The sequence below is a fragment of the Zootoca vivipara genome, chromosome Z1 (genome assembly GCF_965207765.1).
Source record: "Zootoca vivipara chromosome Z1, rZooViv2.hap1.1, whole genome shotgun sequence".
Taxonomy (NCBI): Eukaryota; Metazoa; Chordata; class Lepidosauria; order Squamata; family Lacertidae; genus Zootoca; species Zootoca vivipara.
The window spans coordinates 7009625-7031649 of NC_142583.1; the positions used below are offsets into that span (position 1 = coordinate 7009625).

The 22025-nt window shown below is 43.7% G+C and overlaps 1 protein-coding gene across 7 annotated transcripts in view; it reads right to left on the bottom strand.

The window, feature by feature from the left end:
- The window catches only part of LDB2 (LIM domain binding 2), a 193978-nt gene that overhangs the window by 15785 nt on the left and 156168 nt on the right, over window positions 1-22025 (bottom strand). For all 7 annotated transcript variants that reach the window (XM_035112353.3, XM_035112350.3, XM_035112354.3 and 4 more), the window contains exons 4-5: window positions 17291-17413; window positions 14808-14891 (exon numbers count right to left, since the gene is read on the bottom strand). In XM_035112353.3, the coding sequence (XP_034968244.2) occupies window positions 14808-14891; window positions 17291-17413 (207 nt within the window). The remainder of the gene's footprint in view (window positions 1-14807; window positions 14892-17290; window positions 17414-22025) is intronic.

Here is a 22025-nt window from a genome sequence, read left to right on the forward strand (position 1 = left end):
AACTGAAGTTTAGTTGATTCATCCATCAGTTAAACTGATTAAAGCTTGCAACTTAAAGTATAATCTACATGCCTGCAATCATGTAAAAAAAGAAGAACTAACAATGTAAGGTGAAGCTCAACAATCTGCTTCTGTAACAAATCTTATTTTAGGTCCATACGAAATAATCTCATTTCTTCACTTCAGCTCAGGCACAAATGTCATGTAATTCACATAACCGGTTCTATTTTTAGACTGAATTGTAGGAAACTTGCTGCATTAAGAAATGGCAGAAAAGCACAGGACTACACTGGCTAGTAATGTGGTAGTGAAATGTAGCCCTGGCCTTTAACCAATAAAGTGCTGTTTGCCATCAAAGCCCTGCAGGTAAAAACAGATATTTGGAGAAAAAAATAAACATATTCCTATGCCCCACAAATAACACAGAGAAGCATTTTCAATAAAAGCACACATTCTACTCATGTAAAAACACGCTGATTCCCGGACCGTCCGTGGGCCGGATTTAGAAGGCGATTGGGCCGGATCCGGCCCCTGGGCCTTAGTTTGCCTACCCATGGTTTACATCAAAGAAGTCCTCACTCAGATAGAAAACAACATGAGAATGACATACGTCTCATAAAACAAAATGTGTTTTTTAATAGAAAGAAAGAAAGAGAAAGAAAGAAAGAAAGACACAAATGTTTAAAACCATGAATACACTAACACATAGAGTAACAAAATGGCTAACACAAGGTGTTCCAAGGACAGGGCTGAGCTTGCCTGGGATCCACTGGATTCCAAGTCAGACCCACTGCAATCACCCAAAGGCATCAGGTCTGGATGACATGGGTTCAAATCTTATCTCTGCCATGAGCTTTTTCTCTCTCACTCCTCCTAGAATTTGGCTTGGCTCTATAGTTAGAAGCAAACACAAACGCTCTTTGGTTTTTGTTTGGAAAAAAGGACGCAAGTTCAGAGTTTCTTAATCTCCTCTGCTTCATTACAAACCTCTAGATTCATGCCCTGTGGCCAGATGGATGTTTACATAAACACAGTTACACTGCCACAGAAGTCCATTTCGAGGTTACATAAAATAAAAGAGCAATTACTGGAAAATGGAACTTTTTAATTAAATGTATTCGAAAGAAGTAGGGATTAATGATTTTAAAGCAGGAGAGTATTTAATTCTTACAGCCATGAATCATCCCCACCAAAGCTGCAATCCTACTGTTTGTCAGTAGTGCTTTCCGGTACTGATATTCCTTGTACTGAATGACGCCTTAAACTCCAGGTCATAGTGAGAAACTCCTTTCATTGGATGGTGACTTCATGGTGGGCAGCAGGTGTGGGATCCACCTCAACTACCCCCCCATGGCCTGTTGGCCCATCCCGTGGCTCAGATGCTTCTCCTATGCAAGGACCATCTTTGCAAACTGGCAGTCAAGAGCACCCTTCTGGTGGTAACACCATTTGCTGATCCCTATCCTATATTATCTCCTTCATGGATCACTGCCTTGTTGTGGCGAAGGGGCTTGAATAACTATGAGTTATGCCGTGCAGCACCACCCAAGATGGACAGGTCACAGTGGAGAGTTTAGACTAAACGTGATCCACCCGGAGCAGGAACCGGCAAGCCACTCTCCAGTATCCCTGCCAAGAAAACTCCATGCACAAAATCCTATATTATGCTTACAACAATATTATCATTAACACAGTTCTTCAATCCAAAACTAAAAACCTCGTGGAATATTATTATTTGCATGCACATGACAATGAATGCAGTATGTGGCTTTCCCCAAGCATCAGATTGTTTATTTTACATTTCAGACTACTTGAAAGAAATTAACGTGTGATTTGTAGGTGCACATATCTCTGCAAAAAAACCCCTGCCCTATGAAAACTGAGAGCTGTGCATCTTAACGACCTGCTGTGACCTCATAACAAAGCCAGGGGGTATTTCATTTTTGCTTGTCTTGCACAATGTCAGTCTAAGAGGCCGGGTTCTGCATGCTTCTAAAAGACACCCCAATCTAGAAGAAAAAAATATTGGTTAATAGCCTGGAAGAGGATATTTCAACATGCAGGCCTTTCCTCAGCTACAGACATCCAAACAGAATGGGCATTTATTTTTCTGTTTAGAATTTCAGGCAGAGACTGAAGCTGCTATTGAATACTTTATTGGTCCACATATTCCTGTACAGCAGTCTAGGTGAACTCTGCACCCTCCCATCATTGCTAAATCCAGGGGGAACTGGCAGGCAAAAGAATTAGCTGAGAGAAAGGGGAGGATTCTAAGTGACCGTGGCACTCTCTCTCTCCCTCTCTCTCCTAATACCTTTCTCTTTCATTGAATCATATCAGATATATGGATACAGACTGCAGCTTGCCCCAATACAATACCTGCATATCTCCATGCCTAGCCAAAACTTTCTCAAGAAAAAGAAGAAGAACGATTTAGTGCAGGGGATCGGGTGGGAAGCCCAAGTAAAAATGTAGTACGAGGGTTGTTTATTAAAGATTCCCCCTGACCCACTTCCGGTTATCGTAGGAGGATGAAATTGCACATGTATAATGCTACCTCTCTCCACAGGTAACATGGTAATTTGTAGCTCTGAGCTCCTAACAGTTTCTCTGTTACTGGTGCTAACGTGGAGTAACGTCTGATAATGGAACCAGTTGAAGCAGAGCGGCCATCAGGTTCCTTTACTTGAAAGGGCGCACACCATGGGAGACGTTCAATGAGATGAAAGGGACTTATGGGGAAGACGCCCCATCGTATGACGTAGTCAAGCACTGGCTCCATCAGTTCAAATGTAGTCGGACTTCGGTGGAACGGCTCCCGTTCCTGGGCGACCACAGTCCGCCAATGATGAAGACACCATCCAGCAAGTGGAGGATCACTGCATAACCGTTCGCCAACTAGCTGCAGATGTCAAGATCAGTGTGGGCTCTGTAGAAAAAACCATCCATGACCATTTGCAGACAAGAAAGGTGTCTGCACCGTGGGTTCCCAGGCTTTTGACGCCTTTCCAGAAGCAGGAACGAGTCACATGCTCACGGGTTCTTTTGGCCATGTGTCATGAAAACCATGATGACTTCTTCGCCAGACTATTTACTCAGGAGGAAACATGGGTCCATCATTATGACCCAGAGACTAAATCCCGGTCCAAACAATGGAAGCACTCTGCCTCACCACCTCCAAAGAAGGCACGTGTCCAACCATCAGTGGGCAAGGTCATGTGCTCAGACGGAAGCACAGTGGCTATGAAATCCTTCCTCACCCCCCTTATTCTCCCAACTTCACAACATCAGACTTCTACCTCTTTCCGACCATGAAGTTATTTTTGAAGGGCAAGCGTTTCCAGACGATGAAATGCTGATTTCTGAGGTCAAGTCGTGGCTTCTGACACAACCTGTCAACTTCTGCAGATGAGGTCTCCACACAGGACCGGCTCTATGGCAAGCCTGGGTGGCGCAGGGCACCAGGGCGCTGGGCCGCCGGGGGGGGGGGACGCCGCATGGGCACGCCTGCTGCAGCGGTGCTGCGCCCGCCCGCCATGGTGAGAAACGGGGCGGGGGCGCCGGAGCGACCATCGCACCACGGCGCCAGGGCGCCTGACATGCTTAAGACGGTCCTGTCTCCACAGCTGCATAAAGCGATGGGAGAAGTGTTTGACTCTTGCTGGTAGCTATGTAGAGAAGGACTAATAACTGTGCCCAGTTTCGTTTGTCTCAGTCCACGGGAAGTACGTCAGGGGAAATCTTTAATGAACGCCCCTTGTAGTGATGGGTTTGTGCTGTTAGGGAGAGCAAAGCCTGCTGTTCAATCTGGAATACAGCCTTGAGGTACTCCTAAACCCACTACAGCATCAGAGGCCCAGGAGCAGGTGTGACTATGGGTCCTTCTCATCCGATTCAGAGGTTCTGGTTTTTAACTCGGTACAGTGGAGTTTAATCACTCCCTCTGCTTCTGTTGTCTCTGCCTGGCAGCTGTGGCTGCTTAAGTAGGGGCGCTGTACTTTCCAGAGTGCTTTGGTCTAGCATCAGATCTTGCCAATGTATCCACCATTACAGCCCCTTCGTTCAATTCCAGAGGATGAATCTGGGTGGCGGTTAGGCATTGGAGTATTCGGTTGGAGGTGAGGTGAGGTGGTGGCCATCACCTACACCTCCTATTTCAAGGGTATTCTGTTAAAGGAATCTGGGGGGCGTGTCCTCTGTCTGAAGCCCAGACAGGGGACAGGGCCATAGCACAACCCCTATCGGTGACCCTGGGGGAATTCCTAGTTGATGTGCACCAACAGGGCTCCCTGTATCGGTGGTTAACCCTTACTAGACTCCCAGGAGGCGGGCAGGAGTCAGATATAGTCATTGGTTCCAATTCCTAAGCATTCTGTAATCAATAAAGTTGTGGCCTTTTTCAGTCCATTAACCTAAATTCTGGTGTCATGTGTCTTTATTTTACAATGGGGGAGGGTTCAGGACCTTGCCGCGCATACCACACCCATGCACATCAAATCACTATTATCACTCACCAGGAAGGCACACGTACAGTGGTGCCTCGCTTAACGAATGCCCTACTTAACGAAATTTCCGCCTAAAGAAAGGATTTTTCGAGCGGAGGTTGCCTCACTAGACGAATTCGTTTTATGAAAAATTCGCCTAGCGAATTGCAGTTTCCCATAGGAATGCATTGAAATTCAATTAATGCGTTCCTATGGGCAAAAAAATAAAAATAAAAATAAATCCAATGCATTCCTATGGGATTCGCTAGACGAATTTTTCGTTATAAGAAAAGACCCGTGGAACGAATTAAATTTGTCTAGCTAGCGAGGCACCACTGTAGTTAACTTCCTTCTCTTGTATGAATAAAAACACGAATGCATGGTTACATGATGTAGAGGATCAGGTTTGGTTCTTGCAGCATGGAAAAACAAGACCGTTTCCCCTTAAGTTAGCAGACTGCTCCCCCCCCCCCCCCCGTCCAGATATGTTAGTTTGATGAATGCTATGTTCTGACCCTGGGCAGAGAGCTAGCAAAGAGGATGGACAAATTCCCCGAAGTACTTGAAGATTGGTTGTTGAACCAGAAGAACATGCAAAGTCCAAGTCTGCAGGTGTAACTCGATTTATCTTCTCTGATATCCCCTTATAGGCTGGGGGGGGGGAGAACTTATCAGTGAAATACAGTGTGTGACAGAAGGAGGGGGGAGAATTCAGCAATAACTGATAGTCAGAAAGTGACAGAAGAGATTCATTTGTAAGTATGTACAAAGTGATGGCCACTGAAACAAAATGTGCATTTCACACATACACTACGATGAGAATCTGATCAGGAGGTAAATAAACAGGAAAGAGATCTTTAATATCAGGGATATTTAAAAACAAAAGAATGTTATAAATTGTGTGTCTTTGCTTCTCAATTTGCATTTTGTTATATTATTCCCTTTTTATTTTTATTTCTATTCTTTGTATATTGTATTGTTGTTTTATTGCTATGGCCGATGGCTGACACAAATATTCATTCATTCCCTGTAACTTGCTGTTATTTTTATTCATTACAGACTAGAAATTATTTATTGTAATCATTTGCTGATATTTAACCTTATCGTGTACTATTATATTCTAATGGGTTATTGAATATTGCCTTATTTGAAATTATTTGAAATAAGCTGTTTATTTAAAAGTTACGGATTTATTGTGACATTTTTGCAATGGAACAGGTTGTTATAATGTGTGTGATCTTTGCTGCTTCTTCAGCTTGTGAACCGCCATGTGTAAAGTAATATTGAAACGCGGTATATAAATTAAGGACAATGGTGACTTAAAATGACTGATGAGGGACCATGTGTCTTGCTTTTCTCAAAGCCAGATTCATACAAGTTGGTGGGCCAAACTATGGTTTACCAGGACTACAGCTCACAGCTGCTATGTGGTCCTTTTTACTCTTGTGGCATACTGAGCTAAGCTAAGTTTGGGCTTAGTGTGTTGTCCAAACGCAGAATTTGGGTTACGCTCTCTCCTCACTAACCATGAGCTGGAGCTGTTTCCCATAGGGAGTATGCTATATGTCTACGGGGGGGGGGGTGGTGTTGGTGGTGTTGGAGAACCACGAGGAGATGGAATGGTATGGAGGATCATGGAATAGTCCAAGGAGCACTCCGTGCTGCAACATTTTGATGCAGGTCACCCTTGCATAGCCCAAATAAATTAATGCATACATAAATAAACTAAAATGATGCCTAGGGTGATTGAAATGATAAGAAGAAGCTGGCTTGACATTTGTGGCTTCTTGGCTTCGAAAAGAGCTGAATTATGTGGAATGCAGTAGTGGGTCGTCATGTTAGACATCAGAAATGACACAAGAGCCTTACGTCAGCTTAGGTTGCCAATCTCTGAGATTTATGGGAGATGGAAAATGGAGAGAGGGGGTGTCTCCCCTAGCATACTGGGTGGAAACTAGAGACACTCGGTGGATACAGGGAATGGTAACTGATGGATCAGCAGCAGCGTAGCCTGGCTATAACTGGAAGCTGAAGAATGGATGCAGCAGGCACGGGAGAAGAGCTAACAGCAAAAACTCTCGCCAATTCTGGAGAACTTGCAAAGGCTAAAACCTGGACACATCAGGAGAAACTCCCAGACCTGGAAGACTTAGGTTTTACATGTCTGCTTGAGTGCTTTATTAAAGGATTTTGCAGACAACTACTGATCAGGACTAATCATCCCTTGTTTATAAGATACAATAAAATCAAAGTCTAAGATGGGATGACTTCAGGAGTTACTTAATGTCCCTCATACATATTTTATGTGAAACAGTCTGATTTGCAACAGAAAAAGAGGCTGTGGACCGTTAATTAAAGCAGCCTCCTATGCTCTCGTTCTGCTCTTAAATCTGTTTTCTTGGTCTAGATGAGTTACCCCCCCCCTGCCATAACAATTCTGTTTTCTTCTTCTCGGATCCTGAAAGCTCCTATTCATTGCTTTGGGCTCACCATTGAGCCAGAACCTATGACTAAATTGAAATAATGTTTACCTTGCTACAAAAAAATAAAGTAAAATGCATAATAAAAACAACTTTTCTTTTGCGTGCATGCGGTATGGCATTTCCACAGTGAGAAAATAGCTCAAGGGGGTGGTGAAATTAATTTCAAGAAATTGGATTTTTGTGGGTACAAAAGACTTCAGAGTGAATGACTAACTGTGGGGACATTGGGATAAGAGGAAATATTCTCCTTGACTTCAGCAGAAGCAGGGCTGAACTCTATTAATGAAATTTAACTTCAAATATTGCAATACAGAAACAGTCATAGCCCCAGAAAAAGAGGGAAATTGAAGAATTTCAGAGGGCCAGTTTCAAATATATAGTGGTACCTTGGTTCTCAAACACCTTGGTACTCAAACAACCTGGAACCCAAACACTGCAAACCAGGAAGCGAGTGTTCCAGTTTGCAAACTTTTTTCAGAAGCCAAACATGCTCTCTTTTGAGTGCCACGTTTCCGTTTTGAGTCTTACACTGATGTCTGTCTGTTTTTGCTATTTATTTTGTGTTTTTGTTTTTGCAGCTTTTTTGTTTTGTTTTTGTGATTGTGTGGAACCCAGTTCAGCCACTGATTGATTGATTGATTGTGTGACTGCAGTACATTGTTTATTGCTTTCATTTTATGGATCAATTGTCTCACTGGATAGTAAAATTCATGTTAAATTGCTGTTTTAGGGGTTGTCGTTTTTCAAAGTCTGGAACAGATGAATCCATTTTGCATTACTTTCTATGGGAAAGCGCACCTTGGTTTTGGAACACTTTGGTTTTGGAACGGACTTCTGGAACGGATTAAGTCTGAGAACCAAGGTATGGCTGTATTTCCAGTGCTTTGCGCCTAATGCTATTTGGACAACATTCTAGGTTGACCTACTCCACATGTGAGAGCCTGGTTCACATGTCTGCAGAACTGAGGATGCAATGAGTTGCTAAGAGCCCTGAGCTGCTAGAACAGAGTGTCCACGTTAGACTGTTGGTGAGTGATCATGGGATCTATAAGTAGAAAACCCGCACATCAGGGAGTATGGCGTGGGTGCAAGCACTCTTATTCATATGACAGATTTATTTATTTTCGTCAATGAGGGTTACCCCCCCAAAATGTAGTACAGTGGTACCTCTAGTTGTGGACATGATCCGTTCCAGGGTGCCGTTTGCACCCCCAAAAGACTGCAACTAGAGTGGCGCTTCTGCGCAAGCTCGGAGCGCAATAGAGTGCTTCTGCTCATGCGTGAAGCACGCAGGACGCTTCTGCGCAAACAGCGAAACCCGGAAGTATACACTTCTGGGTTTGCTGCATTCGCAAGCCGAAAAGAGCCACCATGAACCTAACGCAACACGAGGTATGACTGTAAAGAATTCAAAAGCTGCACCCCAACCAGCTGCTTGAAGAGTTGATGCCACTAATTTAGGATTCTACAATAGGATTCAGTCCCATGTTTTTGTCTAGCTTTAGTTTTTCAATTAATATGCTACTCTAGTTCGCACACCAGAAAAAACAACAACACCCAAATTCTTTGGTAAAATATATTTAAATCTTGATTGTTTCCATATTAAGTTTTGGATGCAACATTTAGCTATTCAGCACTTTTTACAAATTTTACATTGCAAGTGGAAATTTAAGCATGCAGTGCTCTTTGCCGCCTCCTCAGGATTCTGTGTGCCTCCTCATTTGGCGATACATCCTGCAGACAGAGTCTAGGCCCCTGCCAGTTGGGACGCTGGGGCAGGTAAATGTTTCACTGCTGCAGACGGTGGAAGCACGGCCTTGAATACCAAACTCCAAAATCAATTCAATTTGCATAAACCGCTAGCGATGTTCGTGTGGGAATTTCTCCAGCTGAGAGTGAAAGCAATCCCTTACATACGGCACAAGGGGACAAAACTGTTCTGGTTGTCTCTTGTGTGCTGACCCTCTCCCTATCTGTACTGGGGGGAAGGGGTTAATTCCCCCTTCTACTCCACTATAGTCCTAGCTCAGATAGCCCTCCCACCCCCCTTATTTTTTAAAGAAAAGAGACATGACCAGTTCTAATTATAATCTAATTACAGTAAATGAAAACACATTTAAAGTAATGTACAGTCATACCTCTAGTTGCGTTAGGTTCATGTTGCGGATTTTTGGGTTTAAAACGTGGCAGACCCAGAAGTATATACTTCCGGGTTTCGCCGTGCGTGCGCAGAAGTGCTCTGCGTGCTTCGCGCATGCACAGGTGCGCTCTATTGTGGCACGCGCAGAGGCAGCACACTTCTTACGGACTTTTCGGGGTGTGAACAGCACCCCGGAACGGATCGCGTCCATAAGTAGAGGTACCACTGTATAGAGGCAGAACTAGCGGGACTCAGACACCCATGATTTCAAAGTAATTTATCAAGATGCTTAAAAGGGGGTCTAATTCTCCAGTGGAATGCAAACTTGTGCCTGAAATGTACCTCTATAGGCTAAAGGTGGATGGATCATGGAGTGAGTGTGTTTGCTTGCTTGTGGAGGATGCTGTGCACAGCAATCATCATCTGTGGGGAATGGCTGATAGGGCTTAAAAAAAATAGTACCATAATTATACATAGATACATTCAGTCATGTTCATCTGTCCACTGCAGAACTGATTGAACTCCTCATTGAGAATAAGACACGGCATAACACAGGGGTTGCCAACACCAAGGTGGCAGCTTGAAAAAAAGTCTCAGTAAACATCCCATCAAAGCACACAATGCATTGCTGGTTCTTCCTGCTCAATTCCTGTTTGCACTGGAACAGTCTCTGCTACATAGACCCTAGATTTGAAACATGGGCTACCTAAAGGTAGCTAATGAGTTTGAGGCTGAAGTAAGATTTGAAGTAGGGGACTTCCTGGCTCAAACTTCACCACCCGAACCTTCCGGCTGGACTAAAACAGGCAGAAAAATCCACCAGAAAGTCCAAACTTCACCCGATTACCATAAACATGAAAATAAAATGAGGAATTATTTCAATCATACTGCCCCGAACCTAGAGAAATATATGGGATTTGTGCAAGTCCTAGAGAAACTGAGCCCTACACAAAATATTCTAACAGTACAATCCTATGAAGAAAGTTCCACCGAGGATTGAAACCTAAGTTTGTTGATTTATGCCCTTCTCTAAAATAAATTTGGTGCTATCTTAAACATGGATCCATGGTAACAGTAAAACAGACCTTTCTCACAATTTTGTTGCCTTTGATTTTTTTTTTTAAATGGTGGTGGTGGTGGAGAAATTGCACCTTCTTATTCTCTTGGTTGCTTCTACTGAATGCTTCAGAGATTCTTTTCATCTGTAGTTTCAGTGTCATCCTCTTTAATTTTGACCTCCAGAGTTCACCTATAATCAGCTTGGGTTCTCCTACACAATATACCTTGCCTTGGGGGCTAACTTAAACCAAGACCTCTGCACCCTTCACAATATCCTGCCTATCAAAGCCTGCCTCAGAAATGGCAATAGATTTCATTTCTGCTTGTGTTGTGTATCCTTAATGCTCTTAACAAACAGCTTTATTTCTGCGGTAGCAATTCTACCTCTCAGAATTTTATTACTTGCCAGCATAGCTTCCCAACTACACTGGTGTCAAAAAAGCAGGAAAGATCATTCGTGTAGTCATCATTGTAAAAAAAACCAAACTCAAATCCTATCAGTTTCCAAGCCCTTTCCATTGATTTGTTCCAAGCTATCTCATTCTCCCTCTAGCTCAGGTTCTCCATTAGAAATATATGTGGATCAACTTTCTTAAGATTTGGGCTCTGCATTTTTTGGGGGGTACCACCTACGACCTAGATAACCCATCTCAAATGGATCTGTTCAGTCACACCCAACCTAAGCAACAGACTGTCACAAGCTCCGACTGCACCTAACTAGATCAGACACTGGATGTAAACACAGCTGGGCTGCAAAAGCAGCCTGAGGAGGACAACTCAGCCCCCACCTGCAAGAAGGCAAGGGGTGGGGTGCTGGAGTAGAAACAATAAGCAGCAGCTGCAAACTCTAGAACAACGAAGAAGGGAGCTTTAGGAATAACATCAACATAACTTTAGAGGCGGGACCCAGGTGGCACTGTGGGTTAAACCACAGAGCCTAGGGCTTGCTGATCAGAAGGTCGGTGGTTCGAATCCCTGCAATGGGGTGAGCTCCTGTTGCTCGGTCCCAGCTCCTGCCCACCTAGCAGTTCGAAAGCACGTCAAAGTGCAAGTAGATAAATAGGAACCGCTACAGTGGGAAGGTAAATGGCGTTTCCGTGCGCTGCTCTGGTTAGCCAGAAGCTCTGGTTAGCCAGAAGCAGCTTTGTCATGCTGGCCACATGACCCAGAAGCTGTCTGCGGACAAACACCGGCTCCCTCGGCCTATAGAGCGAGATGGGCGCCGCAACCCCAGAGTCGGACATGACTGGACCTGATGGTCAGGGGCCCCTTTACCTTTACCTTTAACTTCAGAGGCAGCAAAGAACACCAAGAGGCAGATTTAAAGTGGGGGCGGTTATAATATAGGACTGGGAGTAGAATAACCACATAGTTCTGGACATTGAAGAAACCCTGAGGAGATGGAACCTTCTCCAGAACACTTCGGATAGAGACAAAATCTGTATAACTAAGCTTCTCAGGAACCTTACAATGACAAGAACCTCAGACCTCCTTAACAAAGAAGAAACTTGAGAAGGCCATGGGGCTCTGAAGGAATGTTGCCAAAACCTTTAGGGGCTACAGACTAGGACCACTGCTTTCCCCATGTTCAAAGTGGTTGTAGGAGTGGGCTCAAACAGCCACCCCCAATTCACCCCCACTCATTGTGCAAATGGGAAAACGGGGTGGCTGGGGTTTTTTTTGTTAATGGGGGGGGCTGGTGGTTCTGTTGACACCTGAAATGACTTTCAAAATGGTTTGAGGGGCTTAAAAATTTGCCCCCCCTTTCTGTAAATAATGCTTCTTCATTTATTTCTGCAGCCTATGATTAGGTGAATGGGGCTCCCAGTTAAAGGAATATGATGTCCATGGAGACCTCATATTTTAGAAATTATGCACAACTCCAAATAAAAATTTAAATGCTCCCAAATATAATTGTCTCAAATACAGTGTACACAACTGTATTGTAGATACAGAATGAAGGCTATAGTCTACACTTGCTTAACAGTTCCCTATGGCAACCAAAGTTTATCTCCTATTGCTTTTGCGGTTGGCTGCTTCTGCTCCTGCATAGTTAACTACTTTAGGCTTGGAGAATAAAAATGATTTGTTCTGGCCATCAGTGGAATTTTTCTTAAGGATTATGACCAACATTTGCAATATGCAGTGAAAGAAAATTTGATGCCTTTTATTTGCATAAATTTAAAAACCTATTTAAAAGCATATTAAACAATGTTAACAAGTCAAAAATATTTGACTAAAATAATGTGAAGTGCTGACTTTAAAAATTGCTTCTGTGCAGTATATAGCTTTGTGTATGTCAATTGAGGAGAATGTTTGCTTCCAAGTGCATAAAATGAAATAGCTGGCTTCCCTGCCCCAATATATATACAATCACCTTAAACCCAGTTCTCCAAATTCACTATCTGAATTCCCCTCCATGTTTATGTAACCCTGTATCAGGGAACCAGAGGCTCTCCAGCTGTTGCTGAACTAAGACTCCCATCATCCCTGATCAATGACCATGTTGGGTAGGTCTGATGGAAGTTGCTGGAAGCCCAGAAGTTGCCCACCCCTGCTGTTATATAAACAGTATTGCATTTATCTAAGTTTCTGATTACCCAGCATGTGAGGTCCTTGTGTGACACGGAGACTACTTCAACACTGAGGTCCATCATCTGCTTCTCTCCTAGATAGGTCATCCCCTAGATCAGGCATAGGCAAACTCAGCCCTCCAGAAGTTTTGGGATTAGGGTTGCCAGACTCAATAGAGGACAGGACTTCTGTGCCTTTAATTGTCCTCCTCTCTTTTGAGTCTGGAAACCTTAAAGAGAAACCCTTTGTTTAATTTCCAAGCCCCACAGCTTTCCTCACAAAAACATCTTTTAAATATTTCTGCATCGCAAGGGGTTGGATAATAATAATAATAATAATAATAATAATAATAATAATATATTATTTATACCCCGCCCATCTGGCTGGGTTTCCCCAGCCACTCTGGGCGGCTTCCAACAGAAAAATAAAACGCAATAATCTATTAAACATTAAAAGCCTCCCTGAACAGGGCTGCCTTCAGATGTCTTCTAAAAGTCTGGTAATTGTTTTCCTCTTTGACATCTGTTGGGAGGGCGTTCCACAGGGCAGGCGCCAGCACTGAGAAGGCCCTCTGCCTAGTTCCCTGCAACTTGGCTTCTCACAACGAGGGAACCGCCAGAAGGCCCTCGGTCCTGGACCTCAGTGTCCGGGCAGAATGATGGAGGTGGAGATGCTCCTTCAGGACTAGAGGACCCTCAGAGTCCCTTCCAATTCTATGACATCTATGGTGGCCATTTGTTGCTTATATGATAGGCCAGTCACAAGGAAGGCAAGTCCTGGTGAAACGCTCTCTACAATCCATGGAAAACGTTCCAGATCGACATTAAAGAGTGGGGAAAGCAGTGGGGCAAAGAAACATTACTCAGCTATGAACTGTGAAAGTGTGGACCCGTGTCTAGAAAGCATGGGGCAAAGCATGGATGAAGCCCCTCCCTTCTGAGATATAACTGGCATGGTCTCATGAATTTTCCACCATCTGAAGATTCAGGTCTTAGTGCCTGAGGCTGTTCACAATTGCTCTAACTATTGGTGGTGTGTTTTAATATTTCCTGCCTTGTTTTTAAGCCCTGTTGTTGCTAATTTGTGCAGAATTGCTTTGGGAAGCAAGGGCTGGCTTAAGATACCTTAATTTTTTATAACAAAAAAAAATCAGATGCACACAGTGCCGTTACTCACTGTTGTGGACAGGGGCTGTGGTTGACAAATGGCTTGCTGCACCTTGCGGATAGCATTGAGGGTAGCTAGCTTGCTAGCCAGCAGCAGCAGCAGCACACTGTCACAATGCTAACTGAAGCATCCCCTACCTCCACTGCTGTTTCCTGATGGATTTCAAGACCCAAGAAATTCTTGATGAATTTTCCTCCATCCACAACTGCACTGCCCTGCTGGCTGACAGTACTCATAGCAAACCGCTTCCCATACGTGGCTGATAAAATAATAGAGGGGCAGGAGGTCAAGGGCTGGTGTGTGGGTGGATGTGCTAAATATTGATCTGAAATCATCAGCCAGATGTTTAGCTGCAGGTCTCTCTAGACTTATGGTTTTGAAATACTGTTGTGTTCGCCAAACCTTCAAGGGACTGCCTTCTTTCTAGTTGCAGGTAGGTAGCCGTGTTGGTCTGAGTCGAAACAAAATATAAAAAAACAAAACAAAAAACAAAAAACAAAATAAAAACAAAAAAACAAAATAAAAAAATTCCTTCAGTAGCACCTTAAAGACCAACTAAGTTTTTATTTTGGTATCAGCTTTCGTGTGCATGCACACTTCGTGTATGCACACGAAAGCTCATACCAAAATAAAAACTTAGTTGGTCTTTAAGGTGCTACTGAAGGAATTTTTTTATTTTGCCTTCTTTCTGTTCACTTCTGTTCCATATTTACCTGGCTAGACATGACCCAAGAAGAGGAGCTGAGCAGAACAGATCCCGGGTTCCCCAGAAAACTGGTTTGAAAATGAAGGGGAATTATGGGGCAGGCCGCGACAAAACACACATGGTCTTTAGGCTACAGAAGAGCTTCTGAGGGCTGTGACAGTAACCTTTTCAAAAATGACTCATGGTGAGCTTACCCTGAGGTAGTTGAGGGTGAAGTTAGTGAGACCCATGCGGGTGATGTTTTTGGACAGCTGCTCCAGCACCTGAGGGTCTTGTGCCTGTAACGGAAAACAAAGAGACAGTCTCATATGCTCATGTGAGAAAGAAACACAACAGTAAAATTATAAGTCGAGGACATGCTTAAAAATTTGGCAATCCTATCTGAAAGCAAGCTGCCAATTTAGGAAAAGCATCCAAGATTTTATGCCGAACATGAGACACTAATTCACTGAGGGAAGGAGAGCGCAGTGCCCATTTCATTCCAAACACTGGGTTATTAGCAATGGTACTGCTCAGCTTTTTGAAAACCATACTTTAGACTAGTCGTTATATCAGGAAACCTTACTACAAGGTAAGGAAGACTAGCATTGTCGTTTCCACACTGAAGTAAAGGAGCTAAAAATGAGAGCAGTGTCTTGTTTTGAGGTCATCTAGTTATTTTATGGTATGGGCAAGGTTTGAACTAGGACTTTCTTGGATCACAGCTTACTCTGCTGCATGAGAGCAAGACTTTGAATTCCACTGGCGGAATAATTCCCATTCTCCTCAAGGGTTTCTTACACACATTACCTCACAGCAGCAAAGCAACTAAGTGTTAGTGAAACGAATCGGGAGGGGGGACCCTACCATAAAAGTAGTTTCAGCCTTACAAATTACCAATGGAAAAAAGAAGCTCCCTAATTAATACGCTCGAGAGCAAAAGCAAACATGCAGACGACATCCGGATGCTAGCTTGAATCTACCGGTGTAGTTTGGTATCACCAACAGAAAGCACGTGAAATCGGGTCCTCCCTTAAAGAGGCAACATGTTGCGGTGAGACCTGGCAACCAAACCCTTGTGTTGTGGGTGGGTACGATTGGTCAGCCACAACACCCTATTGGTAGGTCCCTTGATGCTGGGTTCATTCTAACCAATGGGGACGCTAGCCAAAATGGATCAAGGGACCTATATATGCCAATGCATGTGACCCTGAGCTTTCTCTCTTGGTCAGTGTATTGGAACACCCACCCACCTCTCCCTATATTTAGGGCTTGCGTGCTTGACCTTGCTATGCCGTCGTGTGTTGTCTGTTGTTGGGACAGGGGCATGGCAGGAATTTTCCCCACTTGGCTGATTGACTGGTGCCATTTGGGTTTCACCTGCCGTGTAGCAAATTGTCACAACTTGTAAGGTTGCAGATAGGCTCTGGTTCAGGTGATGGGGATGGCGGAAACGCTCTCGCCATCCCTATGCGAAGAGGTGTTCCGTTAAAGAAACCCAGGGACTCAATGGTTTGGTCAACCCTGAGAGGGGTTGTGCCCGTGTGTGCCTTAGTCCAGGGGGACATCTGGGTGGTGGACATAGCATGTCCCCGGCTTTCTGCCATTCCAGGTGTTCACCCTAGGCTGACCTATGATGGAGCTCTGGGTCAGCACTACCTGCAAGGGTGCAGGGAGCTAGTCGAACCAGAGCCTATGCAACCACTCACTTGCTGTAATCAATAAAGTTGTGGCCTAAATTCTGCCAAAAAATCAAACCAAAAATTGAGTCTCGTCTGAATTTATTTAAGGGGGAGGTTTAAAGGTCTTCACACGCAAATGCGCCGGAAGAGAAAGCAGGAACCATTCCCCTCACTTAGAAAGCAGGAGGCATACAAAGACTGATCCCATTTTTGTACAGAGGAGTAACCTGGGCCTGGATCAACAGTTGGGACAATGCTGGCGATACCCTATATGGGTGCTGCAGAGCTCAGAAGGATCCAATTAACCAACCCACTTCAAAACTGTTTCTGACATGTGCTCTTGTACCATTGGAGCGCAGCTGGGCAAAAGGTAACTCATGCAGAGATTGCCAACATCTGTGTGACAAGCAAGCAAGGTCCCATCTGCACAACACATTTATATCGTACCACTTTAAATAGCCGTGGCTTCCCCGAAGAATTCTGGGGGCTGTAGTCTGTTAACTATTCTCACAATGCTCAGAGTGGTTTGACAATCAATCCCCCTTTCCCAGGGAAATATGGGGGTTGTGGCTCTCTGGGGCAAATAGGGGTTGCCCTAAGAGTCTCAGCACCCTTAACAAACTACAGTACCCACGACTCTTTGAGGGAACTGTTTAAAGTGGTATACTTTAAAGGTAGGGTGCAGATGGAGCCCCAAAGAATGTAAAAAATAAAAAATAAAATAAAAATCCAAGGTGGCGTATTCTTACTCTTTAAAAATAACTTTTATGGATATAAGAATGAAATGTGCCTCTGAATTTAATTCAGAATGAAAGTGTGCATCAGCTTAAGTTGGGGAGACACTAGTCTGTCTACTTATTTGCATCCACAAATGCTTGTGACACACCAACATAACATCCTTGTTTGCAATGCGCATAACTCTAAGATAACTGGCTGTGACAGCAAATGGTGGGTGTCGATTGTTAGTCAAAATTTAATGGATTTTTTTAAAAAAGCAATTCTGGCCAATTACTTACATGCATGGCTAAAATACTGCGAGGGACTAACTCTCTGTATTGTCTAATTGTAAAGTGCCAGGTTTTTATTCTCATAAGGTCATCAAATGTAAATTCCAAGATAAGACGTCCTTCTGTGCACACCTAGGAGAAATAAAGAAAAAGGAAGGAAAATAAACAAACACACACGCACACACTTCTTTGGGAAGCCTCCATAAAACTAAAAGAAATCAAACAAAATACAGTTCTAAGCAGGCTAAATAAATTCCAATATACTTTGTTATTCAGCTTTATTGGGGGAAATTGTATCCCCTCTGGAAAAAAAAGAGGAATTAAGAACAAACAATTAAATAAGCAGTGGTTGATCAGGTTGTGGATTTTATAGCTCTGTGCCATCTAAATCCTATGTTTTGTTTCCCTCCCAAATGGCTGGTGCTGATTAATGGCGTAAAGGGCACAATTCTAACCCCCTGAGGTTGATGGTGGGTGGTTGTATAGCATGATGTGCAGGTTCCTCTCTTTTGGCGGAGAGGAGCATCATGGGGTATGGGGAAGGGGGGACTTCACCATGGCGGGTGGGAAGCCACTGGTGGTGGCGGCTAGCAGAAAGCCCCCAAATAGGCTGTTTCAGAGAATGGATTGCCCCATGGAGTTGGATTCTTCGGCCAATTGGCCGCAGCAAACCCATGTATGAAAAAGCCCCCCACCCCACCTTCTGCCTTGGCTGACCTGAGTGGCAAGGCTTCAGATGTGGCGGTAGATCTGCCCTCCACTGCTCCCAACCAGGGATCTCAGTTGCTCTGTTCACCTTTCACTCTGGATAACAGCTGCAATTGTGCAAATATAATATCTAGCTGCTGAACCAGAGGATCCTGTATTCTTTATGTAATATACATTAAGCAATCTTGTGCAATAGGCTGAGCTATAAAAGTTCTACATGTTCCAACTGGTTGTTAGGTTTACTCTGGCATGTGTCACATTTGGTAGTCATTCTTCAGAAAGTTATTTTCATCCTTTCCGTTATCTATTTTTTGCTTTCTGTTTTTATCTTTCAATCCCTTTTGTCATTTTGGGGTTCCTCCTCGTCTCCTCCTGGTGCCCCATGGCTTGTATCATGGATTGCACACCAATTGCTTCTCAATTTTGAAAAAGTTTTAGTCCCAATTTCCTTCACTGATACTTTTTGTTTAAACATTTCTGTCTGCCTGATTTGTATTCGCAGTTGCATTCAGAGCATCAGGAAACCACAATGCTTAATTCACATAAAAAGGAGTACTGTGGAGTCCCTGAATTCTTCTCCCACATAACAATCGGAGCCAGAGGAGAATTTATAGCATACCCAACAGATAATCCTTTTATAGGTCAGATGCCACATAGCGAGGGATATTGTAAGATGGGCAAACCGTGGAACTAATGAGGGGCGAAAGAAGAGTCTGGAGGGACTTGTGGATATAGGAAAGTAATGATGGCACATTTTCTCTCTGTGTCCTGTGCTGGCTTTTCAAAATGGCTCTAGGACAGAACCAGCGACTGATCAGGAACAGGAAGTGGGGAATTTCAGAGGAGGACATAACCAAAGGGAACATCTATTTACTTTGGAGCCCTGACAAATTCTGGAACCTGCTTTGGTAATTTAAGAATGGCATATCTTACAGAAGCACCCCTGTTGTTTATGGCAATATTTAAAAACATGTTCTTAATTAGTGTAAACCAGGGGTGTCCAACTTCCAAGAGACTGCAATCTACTCCCACTATAAATAAACTGGGAGTGATCTACCCATTGGATTGCCCAGTTGTTGAGCTTTTTTTAGCGGGAGAGAAAAGAGTTGTTGAGCTTTTATTGGGGGGAGAGACCAGGATTGACCAGGGACAGACCACAATCGACTGGTAGATCGCGATCGACCGCTTGGACAGGCCTGGTGTAAACTGGGGGGGGAGTTTTTGGGTTTTTTAAATAAAAAAACTGCATTAAAAGCTGTAGTAGTAATGATGTTGGTGAAGTTTCTGGGAGCGACTTCCCTAAAATCACAAAGCAGTAGGGCAGGCAGAAGGGTTTTTGGTTACTGTTGGCTGAGCTCCACAGCTACTCCCAAGGGTTATGCTGGTCAGCCTAAGGAAGGGGAGAAAAGCACCCTAGCCCTAGGTTAGGAGCCTGGGAAGACAACCAGGCAAGGGAAACTGCTTGACATAAGAAAGGAGTGAGCTAGGGATTGGAAGAGGCTGTGGTCCAGAGGGATACAGTATGTGTGAGACTAGTGAGAGCAGCATGAGAGGAGGAAACAAGTGGGCACAGAGAGAGCTACACAGGCCCAAGAGCTGCAGAGATGAGGTGAGATGAAATTTCACATACTTATTTGGGGAAAAACAAAGCCAGCCCCCCCCCCAAGTCTTTGACTGCAGGCTTCTAGAACTAGGGCTGACGTCTGCTATGGCCTAGGCCAGGGGTCTCCAAACTAAGGCCGGGGGCTGGATGTGGCCCAATCACCTTCTCAATCCAGCCCCCAGATGGTCCAGGAATCAGCATGTTTTTACATGAGTAGAATGTGTCCTTTTATTTAAAATGCATCTCTGGGTTATTTGTGGGGCCTGCCTGGTGTTTTTACATGAATAGAATGTGTCTTTTTATTTAAAATGCATCTCTGGGTTATTTGTGGGGCCTGCCTGGTGTTTTTACATGAGTAGAATGTGTCCTTTTATTTAAAATGCAGCTCTGGGTTATTTGTGGGGCATAGGAATTCGATCATATTTTTTTCCATAATATAGTCCGGCCCCCCACAAGGTCTGAGGGACAGTGGACCGGCCCCCTGCTGAAAATGTTTGCTGACCCCTGGCCTAGGTCTTCCTTCTTGAAGTTACATGCCCTCTTTGAGAAAGAGAAGCAAGAGAACCACAAGAATAACAGTGTGAATGAGCTGCAACCCCAAGAAATTTGAACTGCTTTGTTTCATTTTGGTTCTTGTTTTTATGTTTTTATTGTGTATTTTAAAATAAAAACAGACGTGACTTTTATGCATGTTATAACAGGAAGGAATCTGTAGCTGCTGCTCATACAGCAAGTAGCTCTCTGTGCTGTACCCAAAAGCACAGGTCTGCTTATTATGGCTACCTTGGAAGAATAAAAGCGTTCTCTTTGGACAGGAGGCAGCGTTCTCCCACTGACAGATCCTGACAGCAAAACCAGGGCTCGCTTGGCTTCAAGTATTTCCGAGAGCTTTGATTTTTCCTGTTCCCAAAAGCAATTCTCCTCTACTGTTGTATACTAGTGCTGTTTTTATTTTAATTATTTAACAAATAAAACAATCCATCTGCAGAAGAGTCAGAATGCATACGACACCCCAAATTAAGATATGATTAAATACCAGCTTAAGCAGAATTATCTTAAATCCCATGTTCACTCTGTCTCCTGACCACCAGGATCCACTTTCTGACCCTTTAGTTTCCTGCCCCTTGAGTGTCCAGGGGAACTAGCAACTCTATATGTTGGCTAGCAGGAGCAGATGCTAAGGAGCACAGGGCTCTCATATATTTAAGAGTTGTCAAAGCAAGGAGATTTTGCTACCAAAGTTTTCCTAACAGGGCCCAGGGTGGGGAAACGTGCCACAATTGTTTGCAATTGTTTCTTGTGTATGTGTGTCTGTTTTTGTTCCCTTCCAATTCAGACCTCTCAGGATGAGGCCTGGGTAGGTTGCAGAGTGTGGGTGAAAGTTTGATGTTTCTCAAAAGCCACAGGGGGGAGAGTCTGTTGGCTCAGAGTGCGAGGGACAGAGGGGCAGGGGGAAGGCTACCATACATGAAACATGGAGAGGGAACTGTTGCCAAGACCATAGGTTGTTTAATCTGTTTGTTCATTTTGTGTTTGTTTGTTTTTACCTAGGTATTTGCTTTAATTGAAAAATTGATTCTTGTCATCATAGGTTTGCTTGCTTACCCTGTGACAGAATTGCCAATTTGTTATTTATTGGACCTGTTTATATGAGCTGGTAATTGTTGTATATTGTTATTTTTCTCCGTTTATTTATTTTTATTACTTTTTCCCCTGCCCCTGGGACTGGAAATATTCTATCAAGAGCAAGCTATGAATACTGTAAGTGAATACAGTAATAAAATGCATAAGAGCAGAGGGTATTTATAAATGAGTGGTGCACACTGGGCAAAAGATCTGAGCTTTTATAAACCTTCGCAGCTCAGGAACACACTACGGAACTGATTGGCAGTAGATTCAATAGACAAACTACTTCTTCATATTGTGCATAATTAACTTACAGAATTCACTGCCACAAGATCTGGTGGCTTTATATCGGAGGATAGGTCTATCAGCAGCTATATGGCATGGCAGCTGCACAGGATTTCCAGGTTTAGAGGCATAGCCTTTGAGTATACATTTCCTGGTGGGGAACCGAGTGGGATAGGGCTGTAGCCTTCATGAACATCATTCATGGGCTTACTGGCTGCCCACTGGGTGATATTGGACTAGATAAGTCAGCAGACCAAATGTACCTTACATAGTTTCACATCAAATATTTAGATGGAGAATTTACTCCCATCGTTTTTGCTCGTAATTCTGATAGATGTTAGTTGCTTAACAGTGACAATCATTGGACTTGATGTGAATTTTATTTATATCTACAAATATTATACAGGGCATGGCAGGAAATTCATTTCCCCGCCCCCTTCCCTGACCCCGGTGCCCCCCGACAGTTGAGGAGCCTCTGGAATTGTATAGGTCAGATTTTGCACAGAGAGCTGCAATAGGTAA